General features: G+C 42.0%; 1 protein-coding gene across 4 annotated transcripts in view; it reads left to right on the top strand.

Moving 5' to 3' along the window:
* ADCY8 (adenylate cyclase 8) overlaps positions 1-25709 on the top strand; it is a 217735-nt gene that overhangs the window by 99992 nt on the left and 92034 nt on the right. For all 4 annotated transcript variants that reach the window (XM_082719720.1, XM_082719721.1, XM_082719722.1 and 1 more), the window contains exons 6-7: positions 11376-11534; positions 17644-17914. In XM_082719720.1, coding sequence (XP_082575846.1) covers positions 11376-11534; positions 17644-17914 — 430 coding nt within the window. The remainder of the gene's footprint in view (positions 1-11375; positions 11535-17643; positions 17915-25709) is intronic.

Below are 25709 nucleotides of genomic sequence, written 5' to 3' on the forward strand. Positions count from 1 at the left end.
TCACAGACTTTCTTTTTAATATTTTTATTTTTATGGTGATATAATTGACAAAAGTTATGTATTTAAAGTGCAGTATGATGATCCGATATATTGATACATTGTAGAAAAATTATATAGTCAATTAATGCATCCATTGCCTCATGTAACAATCTTTTTCTCTTTTTTTGGCGAGAGCATTTAAGATCTACTCTTCTGACAAATTTCAAGCACAGCATTATTAACTATAATCACCATTCTATACATCAGATCTCAGAACTTACTTATAATGAAAAGTTTGTACCCTTTGACCCATATCACCTCATTCATTTCCCCCATTCCCCTTAGCCCTGGCAACCACCCTTCTACTTTGTTTCTATGAACGTGACTTTTTGGTTTTGGGTTTTGGGTTTTCTTAGATTTCACATACACAGTATTTGTCTTTCTTTGTCTGGCTGCTGTCATTTAGCATAATGCACTCCAGGATCATCTTTGTTGAAGCAAATGGTGGGATTTCCTTATTTTTTAAAGCTAATTAATATTCCAATGTGTGTGTGTGTGTGTGTGTGTGTGTGTGGAGTGTGTATACAAGGATTCCCTTCTTTTTTCAAGCTGGTTAATATTCTATTATATGTATGTGTGTGTGTGTGTGTGTGTGTGTGTGTAGACACCACATCTTCTTTATCCATTCATCCACAGACTTTCCGTAGGAGTTTGTATCTTGAGTTTAGAAGAAATGCTGCAGACATGATACTGCAGAAGGAAAGAACAATGGTTATCAAAATGCTTAAGATGCTTCGGACATTATCATTTATCTCTCCGGAGGGGACCTTATTCTGCCTGACCATTTTGTCTAATTAAAGGGCTCCTGTCTCAAGTTCTAGATTAGGTCAGTGAGAGGTGAGACGTGATTAGGTTGAAATGACTCAAGGACTTTCTCTCATCCATTGCTTAAGGGCTGCTTTTATGCTCTTAGAATAAGACAGTTCAGTAGGATATTTTTTAACTGCATGAATCAGAGTCTATTAATACTCAAACACTCCTTAATTATAACGTAGGTGACCGGAGGTCCAGCATTAATTCTTCCAGTTAACAACAAAACACAATGCAGAGGAATACATAAGAACTCTGGAGCGAGGCAACTTCAGTTACAGTGGGCTCAGACGCTAGAGCTCCCATCCTTACAGTCAAGCGTTGCAGCCTACAGAAGAATTGGCAAAGAGTATTTCTACCGGAATGCATGCAGAAGAGAATCCCATTCACATAACTTTATCACAGTCTTAACCATCACTTACACAAGACGTGATTTTCTTCTTCAGGCCCAAAGACACTTGTTCCAACTGGGAAACTTAAGAGAAGCCATGAAGTCTGGAACCATACATACATGACACTATGTGTGTTGTCACATAATGAAAATAAGCCGTTTCTTGACTGGTATGCCCAGACTGGATGGCTGTCCTGAACATTTGTCATCAGAGATGGGTCCCTATTTGAGGCTTTATCCCCACCTTGTCAGGGTCTCTCCTTGTTTTTTTTTTTTTTTGGCATTTCCTCAAAGAGTTAGGGTCCTAAACTGGTGCCCAGAGTGCAGACTGGCAGTGAAAGGCTGGTGTTTTGTTGGTGAGACGACATCTGGATTTGGGGTCTCTAGATCTCAGGAGCTCCAGTGGTTTCTTTGTGGGGTGGGATTTTGGCACAAATGTCAAGTCAGCACTCAAAATGATCCTGTGCCTCAGGCACAAATGAGTCTGAACATTAGATGGCGGTCCTTCTGCAATCGTAGGCAGGTGAGGACAGGTGCCAAGCTGACCCCGAGGTCACCTGTCACCGCTTAGAGCACCAGCAGGATTCACAAGTGAGCAAGAGTCAAGGCAGACAGAAGAATAAGAATGACAGAAGTAGTTTACCCTGCATTTTGTCTTCAGAGGTATCTCTACAGTAGTCTTTTTGACTGAAAAACAGAGCTGTTTTCCTGGAAACAGAGGCATAAAGAATATGCCATCCTCTCTGTTAAGAACAGCAGAAGCTGTGTGTTTGTATAAATGCGTATGCATGTGTGCATGTATATAAATGTAGTAATGATGTCTATGTGTGTATATCGCGCGTGTATGTGGCATGTGTAGGCGCAGATGTGTGGAACGTGGCCGTGAGTGCCTGTGTGTGTGTGCATGCATGTGTGTACACACATGTAGGCATGTGTGTACACACGTGTGTATTTGTGTAAGCATGTGTATATTAGCCATTTCAAGTAGGTCTTTGTGATTACAATTCTAAATTCAGACAGCTGGGTTGACGCACAGTTCAGTGATGACCTTGTGAGACAACTGTGGCTTTATCCCTCGGGCCATGGGGACCCACTTAGACTTAAAGTAGGGAGGTGTTATTTCCCAGCTGGAGCATGAAGAAGGTGGCTGTGGACATAACTCACTCTGTCTCCAGTTGACTCTAGAGGAGAGGAGGCAGATGCTGAAGGAAGAGAGCTGGTTGGAAGATATTTTTGTAGCAATTCAGGGAAGAGAAGTCAGGCCCTGAATAGAGCAGAAGCTGCGGAGCAGAAGACGGACGGTGATAATATTCTCTCCAAGCCGAGAGCCTGGGAGCCTCTTTAAGAAACAATACATGGACATTTAAATTAAAGAAAACATTTGTCAGTACGGTGATCTTATATATCAGTTGGCGATGTTCTAAGAATTTTGGGCAGGATTCCATTTTATTGAAGAGAGAGTTCATTGGTAGATCTTGCCGACATGGCTGTGTACCCTGAATGATGACTTCTGGGGAATGTACAAAGGGTGTGCATGGAGGGAGCCCCTGGCTGGCAGTCAGCAGACCTCACCTGGTTTCTGCCTCTTCCTGTTCTTAGGCGTGTGGCTAGAGACAAGTGTGACATCATTTCTTCGAGCCTATGTGGCCTCTTCTCTAAATGGGGATCATAAGATCCAAACTTCAGAGTACATTTTTGAAAATTCAAATAGATGGCAGGTACCTGATGACCATACAAGTATTTAATAGAATCTCATACTTAGGGCTGAGTTTGGACACTGGGGTATTGGGCTCAGTTAAGATATAGAAGCTTATTCCTTTTTCATGGTTTCTATTTTATTCCAGTAAAATAATGATAATACCTAGAGTTTATTGAAGGCCTGCTATGCTACTTGCCAAGCACTGAGACAAGGGTTTACGTGTATTATCTCATTAAGTCCTCACAGCAATTCTAAGAGGTAGGCAGGGGTGGTAAGCAAAATTTGGAACAACCAGGTGTCGCCAAAGTACATACTAATCAGAATAGTTTAGGGCAGTCCATGTCAGCCGTTAGTGACAAGTACAGCTTTATGGGTTCATCCTGACTAACTGAAGCTCTGGAAGTTGGCCTCTCCTTTACCAAGGAGGAACCTGGAGCTTACAGAGTTTGTGTAATTGTGCAAGAGGACACAACTAGTCAGTGGCAGAACAAGGAATACCCATCTGGAGCCATCTGAATCCAAAGCCATTGGCCTTAACAATCATGGTACCCTGCCTCTCGGCATCAGGTTTCTACAATTGCTTTTTTGCTTCTGATGGCCCGAAGTCTGCCATTAATAGCCGAAGGGTCAACACACAGCTGAGAAGATTCTCCATACATCCCTGAAAAATTAGCAGAATCAATACTGAGAGCAACGGAAAGTCAGTAAACATCTGAGAGTAACAAGGTAATAAGCTTTAAGTAAGCCTCATAGTAAATCTATTCCATCAAAAATACTTGATTTTATTTTTTTTTAAGATTTTATTTATTTATTTGACAGACAGAGATCACAGGCAGGCAGAGAGGCAGGCAGAGAGAGAGAGAAAGGAAGGGAAGCAGGCTCCCTGCTATGCAGAGAGTCCTATGCGGGGCTCAATCCCAGGACCCTGGGATCACGACCTGAGGTGAAGGCAGAGGTTTTAACCCACTGAGCCACCCAGGTGCCCCCAAAATACTTGATTTTAGAAACATGACGTAAACTAGACGAATGGCAAAAAAAAAAAAAAAGTGATTGAGTGTAACTTTATTTCTAATATAGTATTTAATACCATCTCATGCATGTCTGTTCATAAAATTAAATTAATTAAAATCGGCTTAGATAATAGTTCCATTAAATAAATTGAGAAGCGGCTGCAGGTGGCTCCTCTTCACATGCCTTGGGTCTATTTTGGGGTGGTTTGATAGCTCAGAGGAGTTAAGGTGAGCCGTTACAGGCAGGATCTTTATTAATGATCTCAAAAGGCATCCTTGGTGAATCTTAATGAAAATTGCAGTGCCTGGTCTTTTCGGTGCAGTTGTAAAAAAGTCATGGAATGACACCAGAATGCCAAGCAGTAACAGGCTGGTCCCCAACGGTTAATTGGAGCAAAGATCTCAATTCTTGTGGCCTGGTGGCCCTGCCAAGCAACCTAGCAACATAGCAGGACAAGGAATGAAACACAGGAGATTCTGTTGCCTTCATTTGAGGCAAGAATGCCCAAGCCCTCTCTTGGTGTCTCCTGCTCTCTCTCTCTCTCTCTCTCTCTCTCTCTTGTACTTCTTTTTTGCTCGGTTTCTTCACTCCTCAATGTTCCCCCTCCCTCCCCACCTCCCTCTTTCCCTCGCTCCCTCTCTCTCTTCCTTCTTCCCTTATTTCCTTTCTTCTTTCCTCCTTTTTCCCTCCCCCAGTAATCACTGTTTGTCTCCTCCTGGCTCTGTTAGATCCCCCCCCCTTCTTATGTTGTTCTGAAATGCCATTTACTATAAGATCCATAAAGCCCCCTCTCCTCTTTTTTTTTTTTTAAGATTTTATTTATTTATTTAACAGATGGAGATCACAAGTAGACAGAGAGGCAGGCAGAGGGAGAGGAGGAAGCAGGCTCCCTGCTGAGCAGGACCCTGGGATCATGACCTGAGCCAAAGGCAGAAGCTTTAAGCCACTGAGCCACCCAGGTGCCTCAAGTCCTCTCTCCTCTTAAAGATACATCAGAGTGGTCCTCAGTCCATAGACAGAATTTTTTTTTCAAAATTATTTATAATGATGAAAATTGAATCTATCTAGTAATAATAGTTGATAAAGCTATTTTTTTAAGATTTTATTTATTTATTTGACAGAGAGAGAGCACAAGTAGGCAGAGAGGCAGGCAGAGAGAGAGAGAGAGGAGGAAGCAGGCTCCCCGCTGAGCAGAGAGCCCAATGTGGGACTCGATCCCAGGACCCTGAGATCATGACCTGAGCCAAAGGCAGCGGCTTAACCCACTGAGCCACCCAGGCGCCCCAATAAAGCTATTTTTAAGTGAAGCCTCACCCTGTGCCAGCCATTAGACTAAAGTTTCTGATTCACCTCAGCTAAACCCTGTGAGGATACTACTACTACTTATCCCGCTCTTCAGAGAAGGAACCTGAAGCTTTGACAGGATAAGTAAATTCTGAGCAGTGACATACAGCTTGTAAGTGGCAGGGAAAGGCCTTAAACCAGTTCAGTGTACTATCTAAATGTGCAAAGGCAAAAAAATATTTAGATGAAATTTTGGCATACTACAAAATAGGAGAATAGAAAACTCTGAACTATCATGGTTTACATTAATATTCAATGGCACAAGAAGACAGTTATGAGTTTAAAGAAGTATGCTTTATGGACCACACACACACACACACACACACACACACACACACACATCTGGGCAACCTCAGTTTTTTTAAATCTATTTTACCAAAAAAAGAGAAGGGCATAAAGCTCTGTTATGAAAAATGGATGGGCAGATTTTCTCTCACTAGGTCCACACTGTTTTGGAACAGGAATGCAACACTGTGTCTTTCCATTACTTTCCACAGAACACAGGAGTCTAATGCTAAAGGGAGTGCAGGCCTCCGCCAAGTAAGTGTCTGCAGAGCTCTCAGCTTGGAGCCTGGCACAGTGAGGACCAATGGGGGCCATTACTTAATGACCTTGACTGGATGACTTAGCCTCTCTCTTGCTCATGCTTTCTTAGCTGTGCAGTGTAGTAAACCCTCCTCATGGAGCTCTATGAGTATGGACCCTGACTTCCTGACTTGTGCATTTGGTTTACTGCTTATATCTGCAGAGGTCTTCAAGAGATGCTTATTGAATGAATGAACGAGTGAATGAACTCTAGTGGCATTGGATAGTTCTGAGGATGCAATGAGATCATGAACATAAAAGGCCTGACACAGAAAAAGTAATAGAATGTGTGTCTGAGTGGTTCAGTCGGTTAAGCGTCTGCCTTCAGCTCAGGTCATGATCTCGGAGTCCTGGGATGGAGCCTTGACTGGGCTCCCTGCTCAGCGGGAGTCTGCTTCTCCCTCTGCTCCTGCCCCTTCTCATGCTCTCTCTCTGTCTCTCTCACTCTCTCTCATATAAATAAATAAAATATTTTAAAAAAAAGGAAAGGTAATAGACTCACCTGAATTCTCTTGGATCCTCAATTCCCACATCTGTAAGATGGAAACTTATAACCCTTAGGGTTACCTACCTCTCAGAATCACTGTGGCCACCAAAAGGAAGGACTTTGTGAAACTGAACTTCTATGCTAGGATAAGACATGGCGGCTTTTGAACATTTTAAGAATTCTGATGCCTTTGGAATTAATTGGTAGAGACTGTAGTGGGCCTATAGAGTGGAACCAAATCAGACCCCAGTGATCCATATACCTCTGAATATGACTTGTTGGGATTAGGTTCACACATCTGTGGTGAAATTCTAGCTGTTTCACCTGTAGCTGTGTGACCTAAAGAAAGGAAATACTTGAGACTCCATTTCCTCGTTTGGGAAAGGTATAGGTAGTAATAATATGCAGATAATATGCAGATTTAAAGATAAGTTATGACACAGTAATCGTAGATGATTCCATAACTAACTCTGTCCCCTCTCCTTTATTCCAGAATGTTCAAAGGCACTGTTTCTTTCAGGTAGCTGAAAATGACCCAAGTTTTTTTTTTTTTAATTATAAATTGGTTGGTCCTTTTGGAGCCAATTTATGACTAGGAACTGCCTACCTGGTATATGAAATGGGTTTTGTTGTAATTAGAGTGAATGCAGGCACAGTTTAAGCAGGAAAAGTTTGTGTGACCAATTTATAAGTTTTTAGCCTATTCAACATGTGTAGTTAAAATTTGTTATTACTAATAAAAATTAGTACTTGTTATTATTTTTGCATGATTGCATATACCAGGTTAAGTGCTTTGTACATATGAGTTTATAAAGCATCCTACCAGCTCTGCAAGGGACTCGTTCTCTTTCCCATTTTACCTGAGAGAGTAGGACTTGGGGCCTCATGCACCCAGTCCAGGGGCCACCGTCAGCAAGTGGAGAAGCCTAACTTCACATCCTGGCCTGTTTCAATGCACACTTTGCCTTTTGGTGGTTTTGAGAGTGATTTGCATTGAGGAGCTGATATCATTCCCACTGGCACAGGAGACAGAGGAATGAATATAGGTGTTTATTCTAGCTCCCACAAACAGCAAGGGATAGAGCCAACACTGGAACTCTGGTTTCTGCCCCCAAAGTGGAGGAGTTGGGTATCCTTCTTCCCACAGCACCAACTGCTCCTGTGCTGACGCTGGTCTCTCTCTCTTTTTAGAGAGAGAGATAGCACAGGGTGTGTGTAGATGGGGTTTGGGCAGAGGGAGAGGGGGAGAGAGCATCTTAAGCAAGCTCCACACTCAGGGGAGAGCCCCACATGGGGCTCAGTCTCACGATCCTGAGACCCTGAGATCATGATCTGAGCTGAAATCAAGACTCAGACGCTTAGCTGACTAAACCACCCAGGTAACCCTGAAGTTGGTCTTTTTAGTCATCCATTCATTCAGCAGTAGAGAGAGTCTAATTAACAGATGGCTACTAGATTATGTTTCCTTTCATTCCTCCTGCACCTTCTGCAGATTGATTAATTGGCTAAAAAAGAACTGTTTGAAGCATTGAAATCAAAAGACAAATTCCCAGGGTTTTCATGTTTTTACCATACACCAAGCACTCTCCTCTTTAATGGTTCTTATGGGGGTAAAAAATGACACCTTCAATTATTTTGCAGGATGACTGTTGTGTTTTTGGTCCCCAGCTTGACATACAGCTGCAAAAACTAATAATAATTAATGCATTCTTTACTTTAAAAACTTTTAGCTGGAACCCTGCCATGAGGAACGGATGAGAGCAAAGCTGCCTTATTTGAAGGGGGAGATGCGGCAGGTTCAAAGATACCCCTGTGGTTTCCTGGGATTCTCAGAAGCATCCTGGGACAACATGGAGCCATAGAGCAAGAAGGCCTTTGAGCCTTGTCCATTAATTCAGTAAATACCTTTGAGCACTGGTTATACCTATGTGCTCAGATCTGTGCTATGGTCTGGGAAAGCAGAAATCAAAGATAGTAAGTACCCTTGCCTTCCAGAGGCTCAGAGTTTGTGGGGAGGAAAGAGAGGGAGGAACTGCAAGGATCTCTAGCCATATTCTCTTTATTTGTGGCTCATGAGGCACAGCAAAGCATCCCTGGGGCTCTGCCTTGGCAGAAATGAAGAAGACTTGAAAGGCAGAGCAGAATTCCTTCATTTTAGTTCCAAGGCCGCTCACAGGTCCTCCCCTCAAGAGCTGATCTTGAAACACATGGTGTGTGTTTGCAGTTCGGTGCAACCACTGGGTTCGGTGCAACTGCTGGGTCGTCTTTCCAAGGAGGAGCAATACCTGCAGATTAATTATTGCTTTACACTCTTTACTCCTATCTTTCATTTAGGTCAAATCCCAGACATAACAAAAAGAAAGGTTAAAAAAAAAAAAGTACAATAAGAAAATTCTGTCTTATTATGATGTTTGTCTTGTAGAAGAAAAATTTAAAAAGTCTAAATGCCTTTTCATTAAGAGGTTCCAAAGCATTCCCTGTATCGTGTTAATTACCTAATGGCAGGATCACAGTGTGCTGTTCAATAGTCCCTCACAATTAGTTGGCAAAGCATTTTAACACCCATGACCTCCTTCGGGGCTCACAAAGTCTCCGTGAATGAAGCAATCTGCTAGAGTTTTATTTTATAGCTCTTGAAACTCGGGGTCAGACCAAGCCATTTGCCCAGAATCACATGCCATAGACAGTACCTATGTTGCAACGAGGGTGAGGGGGTAAAGACTCATCAGCCCCACTTGGGTCCTAGAATCTCACTTACCAGCTATGTGACAAGTTTTATTTCCTTTTGCTTCTGGGCTGCAGTTCCCTTGGATGTGATGAGCAACCAAGTCTTCCTTTGCCTGTGTCAGATACTTTCTCCATTCCACATTCATCCAATCACTTAATCCTGACAGTGCTATTATTATTCCCATTTTGGATGGAAACTAAGTAATTTGCCTAAGGTCATACAGCTAGGCTGTGGCAGAGCAAGATATAAATTCAGGTAGTTTGGTGCTAGAGTCCACATTAAGCCTTATACTGTAGGGGTCATGGGAAGAAGGTAGATTGGGACCGATGATTGTACCAGTCAGCGTGGTCCTGGTTATGCCAAAGTAACAAACATCCTCCCAAATCTCAGTGGCTTAAAACAGCAAAGATTTATTTTTTTATTTTTTTTTTCTATTTTCAGCATAACAGTTTTTTTAATTTATTTTTTATTTTCAGCATAACAGTATTCATTATTTTTGCACCACACCCAGTGCTCCATGCAATCCGTGCCCTCTCTAATACTCACCACCTGGTCCCCCCATCCTCCCACCTTTCACTCACATTTTCTGTCCCTATGGTAGGGTTGGAGGGAGTGACAATGTGCCACTAGACATCATCCTCATCCGAGAACCCCAGTTTTGAAGTTTCCTCCCAAGTGTCCTTGAGTGACAATTAACATAGAAAGAAGGGGGAAAAAAGAGAGTGTGTGATTGCTCAGGCTCTTAAAGCTTCTGCCCAGAAGCAAATCACACATGTCACTTCTGTTCACATTTTGTTGGCCAAAAAAACATGAAATATACAGAAAAGTACAATCCTGCCACATGCTTGGTATTGTAGTACTTGACCCAGCCGGCCAACGTCACAGATGACCTCTCCCAACAACTTGCCCCACACACACTCACTGGGTGACTATGTCAGAGCTGAAGTGCTCCTTTCAACTGCTGGAGGCTGTCCCTCCTCTTGCCTTGTTCAGGTTTTCCACATGCCTTCTACCATCCACTTCTCTGGTGGATGAAGGATACCACATAATTTTAATGTAAAAGTTAAAGCTAAAACATTGGCCCAGAAAATGGAATCTTCACCAAGGACAAGAACTCTTTCTTTAGCCACAAACATCCTCTCATGACTGTCTTCCTAGAGTCTGGTCTAATTCAATATTTTTATATTTTCAACCCTCTGCAATTTTACTTTCTTATTTAACTAACTTTGTGTTATCTTCCCATTTGTGAGGAGCATTGAAGACAAAGATTCAGTTTTGTACATGGAATCATTCACTCATTTAGTCTCTCAAATAAAGACTGGAGGTGGGCAGCACATGTAAGTCATGTTTTTCAGCCCAACTATTGGCTAGGCATGAGGCTCCAGATGTGGTTTCAAGGGTTGACCATATTATATTCTACCATTTGAATTTCTTTCTATGAAAATGACATCATTTAACTCAAACTAAAATTGTTTAAACTGCTTTGAAAGTGATGAAAGGTTGTGGGTGCCTGCAGAAACCTTCCAACAGTAGAAGTACTTTCTTTCCCCACGAGGCTTCCTCCCTGCTTACAATCTGGCATGGACCCTGTGAAGTCAATGTGAGGAACTCATATATCAAATTTAGGTAAAGGTTTTTAAAGAGCTATAAAGGGAGGGTCTAACATTTTCTTCCTTCATGCCAAGGGTGAACCCATTCAGCCCTGGGACACTCTGTTCCACAGTCCACTACCCTCTGGATAGGAGGTCAGCAAGGAGTCTTCAATGAGGGACTGATGGAGTGACAACGTCACATTAGTGTTTGTGATAAACTGGCAGAGCATGAGCTGGAAGAAGTTCAGATTAGGGCAGGGACCCTAGACTGAAGCCTGCTGAACTGGAGTGTTGGTGGAGAGAGAAGCAAACAGAGTGAAAATGAAAATACTTGACTTGAAAATGGTGTATGCCATCTAGGGCTGAATCTATAGTCAATCGCAGGTTTATGCACTAGTGGGCAGAGAAAGATGTTGATGCCATTCTCTGAGACAGGTTGTATAGCATTAGCAGGATTGAGGAGAAGGGTCATAAGAGCACTTAAAATTTCAGATAGAAGAGTAGGGGAGCTCAGGAGAGTAAGAAATTTTTTCCCATTACCAGAATAATCTAAGAAGACTTCATGGAAGAGGTGGCATATGAACAGGATGGAGTTGAACTTACAGAGTTGGGAAGAATGGGGCTGCTACCAAAGCCAAAAGTACCCACTCTAGCCTTATGCATGTGTCTCCATTCTCCTGTGTCAACAGGTATGTGAGGTCAAGGACAAAGCATGATGTGGACATGAGGATTGGAATCCACTCGGGCTCAGTTCTATGTGGAGTTCTGGGCCTGCGGAAGTGGCAGTTTGATGTCTGGTCCTGGGATGTGGACATCGCGAACAAGCTTGAATCTGGAGGAATCCCCGGGTAAGTCAAAGCAAAGCCCTTTTCTTGTTTAACCCTTGTCATTTGCTCACTTTGTGATGGTTGGTTTCCTGTGTGCAGAATTCAGAGGCATCGGTCTATAGAAGCAGTTGTTTAGGAGGATACAGGACATTAAAGCAGCATACAAATATTGGCCTCAAAAGTCTAGTGAAATTCATCACAGGCAGTGAGGATGGTGGGACAGCAGGCACGTATTCAGAATCCAGCCCTGCAAAACACTGGTTTCCAGAGTTGACCTCTATTGGAATCAGCAGAGGAATACTTTGAAACCAATGGTGTACAGACCTATGCTAGTTCATATAAAGCAGAATCTAGGCAGAATCTATAACTTCTTAAAGCAGTTCTCATGGGCAATCAGGGTTAAGACCTCCTGACCTTCTGTAGGACCTTACCTACCTTGAAAACTCAGCTCTCTGAATTTGGCTGGCAAGACCAATCAGTATAGACACTCTAGTGGTATGAGTGACCTGGAAGTGTTCACTGAACCCTTAAAAGTTGTAGTGAGATTCTGCTTACAAAGACTGGGCCTCATAAGATTTTGGGTATGTGTGAATCAGTAAGTTGTACTGAGTTCTTGCATATACTGTCTCTCTAACAGATGGTAAATAATAGAAGGTAGATAGATGATATAGATAGATAGACAGACCAAGGGACAGACAGAAAGCTAAGACAGACAGAGCATGTATGCATATTCCTTTCCCCATGCCTCATCCCCAACCCTACCTATGGAGTCACAGAGTTCTCTGGAGTCTGCCGTCATTCCTTGCTAATTATATTTAATATCAGGTAACATAGTATCATGGGAAATAAACCATAGAAGGTGGTATCAGAGAAACTAGGATTTCCACTCTGCCCCATACTAAACTCTCTTACTTTAGTAAGTCATGTAAAGCATGGTTAGCACCTAGCATGTGATTTGAGCACAGACTTGGGTTTTGTTGTGATGTCTGTATGACCTCAGGCCAATAGTTAACTTCTCTGAGTCTCACTTTCCTCACTATAAAAAGAGAGGTGGTAATAATGATATCATACCTTGTGATTTTATGCACCTTCTGCATGATGGTCTTTCCCTTCTGCCAAATGGGCACAGTCCACGTCACAGATTTTGTCTGAGGCTGTGTTGGGCAGTGGGCGTGAAGCACTTTGTAAACCATGCAGTGCCGTCCGTGGGCACACTGCCATCCTTTTAAGGGAGACGTCACTGTCTTTAATGGTCACCACTCTTTGCCATGCAGACTTAGAATAAGATAAGCCTAACATGTCACCACTGGGCTTTTTAAGTCCTTACATTCTCTGGATTTTCCTACAAATAACTGCCTGTTATATTCCAACAAACCACACACCTAATCCATCCATGTTCTGTGTCTTAAATGTGTTGTTGCATGAAGAGTTGCCGTATGCTCACTAAATTCCCTTTGCAAACCTCAGAACACAGCTTTGAGGGTGTGTGACATAATGCTTTGACTTCTGGAGGCCAGTGTACCTAATGTCCTCCACCACACCAAGGAACACAAGAATGACTGAGTTTTTTTTAATTTAATTTTATTTTATTTTTAAGATTTTATTTATTTATTTGACAGAGAGAGAGATCACAAGTAGGCAGTAGGCAGAGAGGCAGGCAGAGAGAGGAGGAAGCAGGCTTCCCGCTGAGCAGAGAGCCCGATGCGGGGCTCGATCCGAGGACCCTGGGATCATGACCTGAGCCGAAGGCAGAGGCTTAACCCACTGAGCCACCCAGGCACCCCAAGAATGCTGAGTTTAAATCTGATGAGGTATTTGAACAGTGGATTTACTACTTACCAGTGATAGAGGCTAGGTTAAGTTTCTGAATCTCCTTGCCTGGTTCCTTCACTGTATAATTGAGCTGAGAATGCTACTGACCTCAAAAACTTGGTTTCGAAGAAGATAGTGCTTACAAAGTATTCAATCTTATGTACATTACTTAGGTCTGCTGAGGCGTAGGATGTGCCTCTATGCAGAAATGCAGTAAAGCTGAGACACATCTCCAAATTCTCCATGGTTTGAAACAGCTGGATTTTATTTGCTTTTCAAATGTCTACTTCCTTTTCCTGTCCATCAAGGCATGTAGGAATAAACCCAGTTTACTTTCCCTTTCAGTAAGAATTAGCTCCCAATTCCAAACCTGTATTGAGTACCTGCCACACACTCACAAGTTAGCTCACTACCATCAATATGTTACATCATTTGATCTAATGACACTCCACGCAGTAAATACAGACATACCTTAGAGATATTGTGGGTTCAGTTCCATCCCCCCACAATAAAGCTAATATTGCAATAAAATGAGTCAAATGAATATTTTGGTTTTCTAGTGCCTATCAAAGCTATGCTTGCATTCTCCTGTAGTCTCTTAATGTGCAGTACCATCATATCTTAAAAAACAATGTGCATTCCTTAGTTTTAAAATATTTTATTGCTGAAAAATGTAAACCATCATCAGAGCTTTCAGCAAGTCCTAATCAGTGATCACAGATCAGTATCACAAATCCAGTCATGATGAAACTGATGGAAATATCACAAGAATTACCAAAATGTGACACAGAGACCCGACTTGAAGAGATGCTCTTGGAGAAATAAGGCTGATGAATTTGTTCGATGGAGGGTCACCCCAGACCTTCAACTGAAAAGATGGAATACCTGCAAAGTGCAATAAAACAAAGAGCACTGAAGCAGGTGTACCAGTCTTAGATTTCTTATGTTCATAAGGAAACTGAAGCTCAAAGAAATTAAAGATGTCACATAAAAACAGCTTGTAAGTGCCTCACTATGCATCACTGTTAAATCACTGTACTCTCTACTGTATCCAGCTTGCTCATGGCTATCTTCCTATTGCAACTCTTTGGACCCTCACTGTGTCCCTGGGGCTAGCATGATGCCTAGAACAGAAGAGAGAGGTACTAACCACTATGCCACTATGGCATATGCAAGGTTAGTACCTCGACCCTGAAGTCATGCAGAATTGGATGAAAATCCTTTCTCTGGCCACGTGTCCCCAAGCAAGCAGAGGTTCTCAAGTTTTGGCATGCATCTGAATCACCTGAGGGCTTGTGAAACCATAGGTAATTGGGCCTCACCCTCAGGGATTCTGATCCATATGTCTGGATAGGATCTCAGAATAGGCCTTCCTAATAAGGTTGCAGGTGATATTGATGCTGTTGGCCACACTTTAAGGACCACCGTTCCTGAGCTTTTGTTAAGTGAGATAATACATATAAAGTCCCTTGTCCTGTGCCTGGGACATAGTCACTACAGTCGTGGCTGTCATAGTGGCCATATGATACAGCCATAGGGTCTTGAGAAGACTCTGAAAATGCAAGTCCTTGTCACAGTCCTGCATCATCATCTGTCACTGATAGAACACCGGGCCAGTTATTATCTCTGGGTCAATCTCACCATTTGCAAAAGGAGGTGAAGAAATGCCTATCCCCAACAGTTGTTGGGAAGAATGGAAATTATATGAGATGATCCACAGAACCAAGCTATCTAGTAATACCTTTGGCTAAAAAATAATGTTTATGCAAAATAAGTGTCACACAATTATTACATCTTATTTCCTATCGTAACTGTTATTATTATATACTGGCATTTGAAATTACCAGAAGATGTTGACCTGACATTCCATATATGAGAATATTGTCTGAGGACGGATTCATTTCTTTAGGGGGAAATGTAATTACCACACTGTCAACTGCACATGCTTTGCTCCCAAGCTCAAGGCACTAGCAAAGATGAAAATGAACATCTGAAGCCCAGTTTTTATCAAAACATTTAAGTGTATATTGATTAGAACTTCAGCAGAACAATCAGCAATAAATAAAAGTGAGGATGTCTTCTACTGTGGAAAACATAATATTGATTTAGTATATGCAAATATTAGTCTCCCTGAGCACTGACAGCAGAATAATAAAATGTAGAATCCAGATAATATATCAAATGAGATTGGTATTTAACTTAATTATTTTAAGAGAAAATCAGCCATCGGACTTAACAAAACCCTTCCAAGAGTACTGTTTTGCCTGGGAGTAAACGACTGCTTTCTAACCCCCAGCTCTAAGTTTGATCTCAGAAAGAAGACTGGAGAATCCATTCCATAGAAGGTCAATGACTTTTCTATTTCCCTGGGTTAACATGACCGAGTTCCCAAGTATTAACAAAATTCATCACGGAATAATTGGCACCTACACACATTTTCACATTTCTCAAGGAAGCTCAAAACATGTTTTGCATGCCTTTATTGTGAATATCTTTCCTTGCCTTTGAAATCAATGACTATGGATGATGACACTTTTTTGGAAAACATGGAGAATGCATGTTAAATGACCAGAAATGCATTTTTGTAGTTTCTTTCTGTGTTCTTTGCAGTGATTTATTCTCTGTAAGCAGGAGCTTAGCAGGATGGGTAAAAGGGGTAACAGGGAAGTAGCGATGAGTATTAAAAGTAAAATACATTTGGAAGTGCTCCTTTTAAAAAATTTTATTGTTTCCTTGTATATACTTCCTCTACGATTACAAAAGCCAAGCAAAATATGAAGCATCTCCCTTATTCATCCATCCATTCATTCGGAGGAGCAATAAAGTCAGCCTAAGGGAAATTACTTTGAGCTGAATTGGGGAGTTGGAGAATGTCCTGTAGAAAATGTGGGGTGAGCATTCTAGGCAGAGAGCATGGCTTGCTCTGAGTTTAATAGGCATAAAATGGTACCTTGACTTTAAAGAAATGCCAATTATCTGATAAGCAGGAGAAAACATAGGGTACAGGAGGGGAAGAGCATCAGAGAATGAGCTTCGAAGTGGTAGAGCCCAGAGTAGAGAGGCCTTCTCCAGGGCTCAGGCTGTGTCCTATAAGCCTTGAGGAGGCATGGAATAGACAACAGTAATATCATAGTGGCATTTTTGTGAATATTCCTAATCATTTAAGCATGTTCTTTTATAGTATGTTCAGTGTACCATGCACACTGTAGTAATCTTGACTACTTTACACAAATCAACTTTGGAATACAATGATCCTAAGAAATAGGTATACTTTTATTTTCCTATATTTATGGTGAGAAAACAATCTTACTGAAAGTTTAAGTAGCTTGCCCACGATCTCTCAGCTAGCAAGTGGTAATGCTAGGATTTCAATCCAGGCGATCTGGCTCAACAGCCCATGCTCGTCATCATCATACTGATCTACCCAGACCACAATACAGCACAATAAATAATCTGATTGAGTTAGACAGTTAAGAGGACAGAAAAACTCTTCCCCAAAGGATTTACCATGTGAACTTTCCACAATTCAATTCTGATTGTTAAGGCTCTTGATGTCATCTGTTGTTTTGTTAAAACAAAAACAACAATGAGAAAACTTGGATCATGAGCTGTGATGCAATAAAGGTGCAGGAATGAGTCACTTACCCTGTGAGTTAACCTAAGCAGCCACCTGCCTACCTGTGTTCACAGCTCTGTTCCCTTCTCTTTACCATATATATCTTCTAGAAGAAGTTATATCTTAATTTCCCCAAAGGACCCCTCTGTGCATAAAACCTGAACTTGTAAGACCTGCCTTTGGTTTTAAGAAGATTAAGAAAAGTTGAAGAATCCAGGCACAAATATATGAAAATGAAAACGATGAGAAAAGTCCTGAAATGCTAAGGGAACTGCTATGGTTGCATGGTGATTTGAACAATAATGGCTTTTGGGTTCAGAAACATTTATGGAGCTTCTTTTTCCAATCCAATCAACAACACCGAAAAGTCACCAGTTCTTGAAGGTTGCTGGGATCAGGCAGAGAGTCACAGGAAAAGCCCAAAGAGGCACTTCGTTATGGCCCAGCAAGGCTGGACTTTATCAGAGGCTGCAGCGTCCCTTGGGGTGAAGTCAGGGATGCACTGCTCATTGATTTACATCTGTACTTCTGTTTTCTTTCATTCTTTCTGCTTTTTCAGGGGAGTGCATATTGTCCTTGACAGTATTATCTTCACAGTACCCATGTGTAGCACTGATGTTGGTCTTGCACAGGATGACAAACAGCAATGGCCTTTGCAGGCCACCTCAGGAATGTATAATGACCTATGCTTTGTGCACACAGGAGGATTCACATTTCCAAAGCCACGCTGGACTGCCTCAACGGTGACTATAACGTGGAAGAGGGTCATGGTAAAGAGAGAAACGAATTTTTGAGGAAGCATAATATAGAGACCTACTTGATTAAGCAGCCTGAGGAGAGTCTGCTGTCATTGCCCGAAGACATTGTCAAGGAATCGGTGAGCTCCTCAGACAGGAGAAACAGTGGGGCAACATTCACAGAAGGATCCTGGAGCCCTGAACTGCCCTTTGATAACATAGTGGGGAAACAGAACGTAAGTCCTGGCTTCCTTCTTCTGGTTAGCCAAGAATGCATGCTCGAGTGCACCCCCAGCCCAGAGGCCTCAGAGAAAACCAGCTCATCTTTAACCTTTTCTCTGCTGAACACCGTAATTTCAAATGATTAAACATTTCTCTTCAGGACAGAATTAACCTATGCATGCATTCTCAGGAAATGCAAGAAATATCAGAGGGTTCTCAGCACCCCCCTCCTCTCTCTATTCCACCTGTCTTTCTCTCTTAAATCTAGCTGAAAATAAACATCAGGTGAAGGTGGATTATAATCCCCATCCCACCCCCATCCACAAAATTACTCATGTTGGAGAACCTGACATGATTAAATAAGCAACAAATGTAGAAGACCAAGTCCATGAGAACTATTTCTTAGGGAGCTGGCAGGCCAGGAGTTCTGAGTTACCCTCTGCAATTTAAAATCAGAAGGGCATTGTTGATCTTGCAATATAAAAGCAGCACCAAGTGAGATCAAGGGTGAATATGAGCGCTTTAGAAGGACCCGGCAATTTCAAAGCCCCCACAAACATAGTTCTATTCCTATTTAGTGTGGATTTGCATCTTAAATGGGGGATAGGGCTACAGAGTCATTACATAGGTATAAATCATCAATAATCAAATTATTTTAAAAATGTTTTTTCCAAATCCCAAAATCACACTAAATCCAGTGAGATGTTCACACTCCAAGATGCACTGGAGAGGTGAGGCTGATCAGGGAGAAAACCAGAGGGATTCAGAGATGCTCTTGTCCCCAGCGTGCTTGTCCAGAGCAGGGGCAAAATCACCTGCTCACCTAAGAGTTTACTTTTAATCCTTTACACTAAGTACAGGTAGTCAAATTCATGGTGTAACTCCACCGTACCTTTTTAAAGAAACAAACAGAGGCCAATATATAAGACTTTCAAATAGCTTCTGACAGTCTCCTGAGCCAAGCAAAAGCTAAAAGCAGTGTAAAGAGTGTCCGCAGCTTTATAAGGTCATCAATGGGTTAATTGTCCTCATCCATGGACCTACATTTTTCTCATCAACTCACAGATAAGACAAATCTATCTGCTTAAAATCATTTAAAATGGAGCAGGTTAAAATGGTAGAAAGGGTTCCCTCCTTCTGCATTTGAAAGATGGATGTGGGGTGCCCCAAAACCAAGTTAACCTGTTTCTTTCCAGTTCTGTGTGAAGAAGCTATGAACAAGCCATGAAACAGATTCCAGTGGGGAAGGGTGTAGGTCCAGCTAAGCCCACATGCCTTGTAAGAGTCTTACCTTTAGGTCTTCACTTGTCTTTTGTGAGTGTTTAATTTGCCCCCAAATTATATGTCCGTGCAAGTCATCACTGAGTTCAGTGTCTACTTCTTTCCGTTCTTGGATTGGTATGCATGGTACAGTTTGATGCCATATAAAATAACGGTCTGGTGCACTTGCTGCAGTGGAAACATGACCAGCTGACAGTGTCCTTCCTGCTCCCTCTGCTTGTTGTATGTAGCTCAAGCCTGAATGCTGGTTATTGAGAGATGTGTGAGTCACACTGGATACCTCAGTAACTGCATAAAATTCTCTTTCTTGGTTTTAGTGTTTCTGTTTTTCCTTTCTGCTCTTTCCATTTGAAAAAAAAAATTCCTATTTAAGCTGATTGCAGAAATTGGGAAAACTCCTAATTTTTCTCATCTCAGTTGTACCTAACCTTGCCACTAATTGTTGAGCACCAAGAAGAAAAAGGTAAAGATTCTTGGTTTTATTTCATGATTGAGCCATTTGACAAAATTGGATAGGAAGAGTGGAAATATTACCTTTGAGGATTTCCTAAAGATATTTGCTGATATCATGAAGTAGTTGGGTTGATACGTCATTATCAGTCAAAGATTATTAACTCGGTGTTTAACCATATCATGCATTTCTTGTGATGCCTGAGTTCTGCCTGGATATAACCCATCTGTGCCATGTTCAATGTGCATAATCTCAATTCATTTTGATGCCATCAGACCTACAAGCCAGTGAATTGTATTGATATTCACAAATTACCAAGTGGAAATGACTAAATCGATGGAAATGCCCACAAGCTCTCAGAGTTTGTACTTAGGCTTAGCTCTAGAAGTCAGTGAGTTGTGTGTGTGATTCAGAGATAAGACGTGCATCTAGAAGCGATCAGCAGTGGTTTGGCTGAACCCGCACTCTGCCAGACCCCCAGTCAGTTCCACAGACAGCCCAGACCATCTGAGTGTTTACATACCACAGATAAAACATACTAATGCTTCACTGGGGATAGATGGTTTCCAGCTAAATTGGCCAGATGTTTTGACGTCTATTAATTCGTAACATGTGCTTAGAAATGGTGTTAATGACTTCAGTATGCTGAGCCCTAATCTGTGCTATGCAGACAACAGATGTTCAGATAGTTACATTAGCATGTATTCAGTCTTCCATTTGATAAAGATTAATTGAGCATCTGTTATATGCCAAGTACTGCTAGGAATAAAAGAGAAGGGGATACAGAGGGAAAAGATACTTTAGAGGTGAAGTCAGAGTGGTTTTTATGCACCACGCAGAGAGAAATTACATATTTCACTTACCCACTGTTTAGCCTGCAGTTAGAACACTACCTGCTAAATAGAGGGCTTGATTAAAGTTTGCTGAATGAGTGAATGAATGAATAAAATGATAGCGATAGGTGGCAAGGGAGAAGAACCAGTCAAGTTTGACCTCCAGGTTTCTTGCTTCAGTGACTGGGTCAATGATATAACTCCCCTTTAAAATAGGCCCTACTGGAATGGTAGGAGACTGGGAGGGAAACACTAGGAAGTCAGTTTGGGACATGTGGAGATTGAGGTGCCTGGGACGGTTCAGAGAAAGACCTCCAGAAGGCTATTGAACACATACTTCTAAAGCTCTGGCTTGAAAGAACAGCACAAGAGAGCAATCTGGTAGTCATCAGGATTTGCATGATCATTGAAAGTATGAGAATGGCACAGATCACTGTAGGGAATGTATAACATAAACCAATAAGAAGGCACAGAGCAGATACTTGGAGGCACCAGATGGGAGGTGACAGAGTAAGGATCCCATGATGGAAACAGACAGGAAACAACCCGAATGATCAGGAGAGAATTAGGTAATGTGATGTTATGGAAGCCTAAAGAACAGAGCATTCTGAGAAGAAAGGGGTAATCAACAATGTCAGCTATAACCAGGAGGCCCAGTAAGATGAAGACTAAAAACTACAAATTGGAATTAGATTGAAAAACGTCACTGGCAGGAGACAGATTTGATGAGAAGTAAGAAGCCAGATTGTCATGAAAATCCATAGAGTTCTGGATCTCCAAGAATAACTCTAATGCAATCTCTCTCGCCATCCCAATGCCCATTTCAAGAGTCTATCAGTGGTTTGAAAGAGCAAGAGGAGTCACTAAGAATTCTCTCTGGACCCTTGTAGGAATCTTCCAGTCCCTGTCTATGCCTGTAGATAATCTCCTGATTTTGATGTCCTACACTTTCCCCGCCCCTATATCTGTATCCTTTTGGGTTAAATTTGCTGGTTCAGTTCTCTGGTTTCTGGTATCCAGGTTGTGCTTGGACATGCTGCACATTTACACTTTGCATCTCTAACTCTTGACATGGCACAGGTGTTCTGCTCATTGATTTGGTATATTGGCTTCCTGAACCCAAGTCTCAGTTACCAATGAGGCTTCCTATGCTCTGAGCCTATGGGTGGAATGAAAGTTAGAAAACAGAAAGCCAAGAAGTTTACATACCAGGTGGACTATTGAAAGTTGAGATTGTAATAGCAGAAGTAGGTCTTTGAAAGAGACCAAAAATTAAAATGTTGACATTTAGGGGAGGGTGTCCAGAAACTGCAAGGTGAGATTATTGGATGAGTCCTCAACATGGTCATTGGCTCTCTAATAAAGACAAAACATGAGATGTGAATTGAAGACCTAGGAAAATGATCCTTACATTAAAGATCACATTTCCCTGTTGGTTGCATGCTGTATCTAAAAATCTGTTTGTGGGCTTGAGCTCTTATTCATTTAGTTATTTAATAGGCACTCTGTGTTCTAGATCCTAGGGACCCAGTAGTAAGCAGACTTACTTGCTCCTTATCTTCCAGGAGTTTGCCTTTTAAGAGAATGGGGAATGCAGACAATGAACTAAAGTTCTACAAAGGAAGTAGAGATCTATGAATAGGAAGGTGTATAGAATTAACTGCAGAAGGATTATGGAGGTCTATGAAGATTCTACTTCAGTCCTGAGAGGACTATAGATGCAAATAACTAGAAAAAGAGCTTTGCAGACAGAGAAAACAGCTAGTGCAAAGACCCTGAGGTAGGAAAAAGTTTGGTGTGTTAGAAAACGCAATAAGGCCCATGTGGCTAGAAAATCACAAGCAGTAAAGAAAGGGGCATGAGATGAAGTTAAAGGAGACAGGAGCAGAGTGCTACAAGGCTGCTGGTTTCTTATTTTATTCCAAGGGAAATGATAGAAAGTTTTTAAGCAGGGCAGGAACATGATCAGATTTCGATTTTTAGGAGATCACTTTGGCTGCCTTCTGGAGAATGGATTCTGGGGGCAACAATGGACTTATCAGGGAGAGACTGAATCTTAGAACTACAATTTACAAGAGGATACCAAAGGGTGAAGTTTTCGTGTCACTGTAAAAATTATTGTGTGAGGTCATTAATAATTTTAACTTGATTTTTATGACAAGAGATGGGCCAGGGAAGGTGCACCTGCTCTTTCAGAAGCACGCCCCCTCTCAGTGATGGGGTCTGTCCTCAGATATTTTGAAATCCTCAGCCCTGTCCATCCATCCCTTTCACATTCACCCATCCTGGATGGGCATCCCAATCCTGACACTATGCTATTACTCCTCAAGGCTTTTTAGAAGAATTGCCTGGAGAAAGGTATACATTTCTACTTCATTGTATATATTAGTCATTTCTACACTCTAGACTGACTTTGATCATCATTGTTACCATGAAAATAGTGCCAGCTCTGTGAAGACTGAAATCATAGGTAGAATTTCGGTATTTCACACGACAAAGAAGAACGTGAATGCACTTCATTGCCGGGGGTATAGCTAAATATCCACAGCATCGCTAACGCTAACAGAGATCAAGAGTCTGGGGTCGGGTACCATGTTGGGAGTGTTGTTCTTATCCTTTCCATTTAATTTCCGCACCAAACTTACAGGGTAAGTGTTTATGCCTCTTTTACAAATGAGGAAATTGTGATTCATAGAGATTAATTAATTCCCTAGAGGACATGTAACCAGTAATAGCAGGGCTGCAATTAGAACCCAGTTATGTCTGATTTCAGGGCAAACTGCCTCCCCTCTCATGGCCTGAGGATAGATGCTGGGTGTCTACCTTCTACTTTGTTTCTGGGTCAGTCAGATTCAAAACTCTGTGTGTGTGTGTGTGTGTGTGTGCGTGCACGTGCGAGCGTGTACTCATGTACATGCGAACACACACCCTCTCAAGATGGGTAGTCACTGAAATTTAGGAATTTTCTGTGAAAACTCCAGGAAATAACCAGATTTTCCTCCAGCTTGTCCTCATGACCTAGGTAGCATCTCATCCCATGAGTCTCCTGATGTGATCGCTGTTTGCATGGCAAAGCCTAAGCTGGGCAGCTGCCATGTCTACCTCATGATAAAATGACAACCCACCATTTGATGCAGTCCCACTTGCAATGGGGAATGTTAAGCCCAGGAGACAAGGAGATGTGGACGGAGTGAAGCTGGCTGGGCAGGAAGCAGAACAAAAAAACCATAGTGGGCTATTGTGTCTTCATCAAACCCAGCTGGGACTTTCCTTAGATCCTGCTCCCTGTGTCCCTAGGGAGAAAAGAAAGAATTCTCATCTGATTGCCCTGATGATCAAAATCCTCATGTTGACCTGATGCTGAGGATCACAGTTTCCTCATACTAACCTGGTTAGTCTTGTAAGTTGTGAGTCTCAAGATCCTGGGAAAGATCTCTGCAGGACCCAAAATTTGTCCAAATGAGAGTGGGAAGGGCCTGAATGGAAACTCCAGAGAATGAAGTTGGAGCCCTAGTTGCTCGACTGACTGCCTTACGGTCTTGGTCAGCCAGTGCTTACCACCAGTTCCCAGTGTTTTCAACTATGCCAGAGCAGGTCTGCCTGAAGGGTCCCTTCACATCCTTTCAGCACTGGCATTCGTCCATTCCATTTCTCAGTCCCCAACGCATGCTGGGAGTCCATGGCTGTACCAGTAAATTACCCACACTTCAGAATCCCACCCTCCAAATAAACACATGATTCACCAGGAAGTAATGAGGACTCCCATTGTTTAAGATTACCCTAATATAGGAGAATAGTTTAACATAATTATCATCCAATGAACTGTCTTAAAACATCAATATCAAACTCAGCAACAAGTGAAAGCAAAAAATTGAAAAGGTATTTGAGGTAAAATCTTACCTAATTAGACAATGCAATCTACTCCCTCTCACAGCACTCCAAATAGTTGAGTTTTGGTTATATGAGCTAAACATCATTACAAACATCTTCACACTTCCTCTTCCTTCCTGCTTTCAAGATGGTCATTGTGTTCTGTTGAGTAGTAGTGACCCCTGGGGTTTGGTTTCTTCACTTGAGTTTCTGCTTTCAATGGGCAGTGCCTTTTTTGTGCAAACCGATGTCCACAAGAACTCTCTAAATTCAATTTCATCTTACCTCTGTCATTCACCTGATGAAACCAAGTCACTCCCCATCAAGACGTTCATTTGTTCACTCATTCAGTCATGCATTATTCAGCTGCTCATTGAGTAAAGGCCAGGTGCCAGGCACTGAGCTGGGGTTGGGGAAATAGATGAGAAAGGAAATGCAGACTTTCAAAGACCTCATTGTTCCTGGGATCGCCACCAGATTCATAGCTCAGTGTGAACTTGCTATCTTTATAGCAAGACAGCATTAGAAAAGGACAGAAAGATGAACCAGGGTAATTGGGGAAGATCTTCCTAAAGAAGTGACTATGAAGCTGAGATCCACAGATAGGTAGGAGATGGGCCAAGGGTGAGGGAGCAAGACCCCAGGAGGAGAGTGATGGCAAGTCCACCATCTCAGCCTGGGTTTCTGCTGCTCAAAAAGAAGCACCTGCTTCTTCTCCCCAGCCCCCACCCCCAATAACTCTGATCTGAAATTCCCACTCAAGATGCCTGAAATATTGGGTATTGGTTTTAAAGAGAAAGAAGGTGTGTGTGTTCTCAGACCTTACTACTTCTGTGATAACCTTCCAAATATCTAATTGTTCATATTCAGTCTTGTATGCAGGAAATTACAGGCAGATTTTTCCCCATCTGCAATTTATTTTTAACCATTTTAACATCAGATTAAATCTTGATGTTCCCTGGATGGGACATCTGCAGGCTTTTTGGGCAGAGAACATGGAGGGCTTTGTCCATTTCCCCGCAGTGCATCTGCACTCTTCCCGTAACATAGCTTTTTCTGACAATGAATCTCCCCAGGCTCTTCTTAGCCCTGACTCTGAAGATAGCCTCTGAGCTGAGCCAGGGAGAGTCATTAGAGGGGTCTGGTTTTTCACTCTTTTCAGACAGGCAAGTGTATTTGAAGCCTTCGGGGAGTGTTGAGTGAATTAAGTAGGCAATTTAATCCATTAACTTTGACTAATTATCCTTCTTTCCTCTGAAGTTCCAGAGCTAGCCTAAAGTGGGAGAGAGAAAGGTGGAGGTGAGCTTGTGGCTCCCGCAAGATTGTAGGCCTGCAAATGTGTGTTGGTTAGTATACGACACACACCCTGTGCTT

The sequence above is a fragment of the Mustela nivalis genome, assembly GCF_964662115.1.
Source record: "Mustela nivalis genome assembly, chromosome: 2".
Classification (NCBI taxonomy): Eukaryota; Metazoa; Chordata; class Mammalia; order Carnivora; family Mustelidae; genus Mustela; species Mustela nivalis.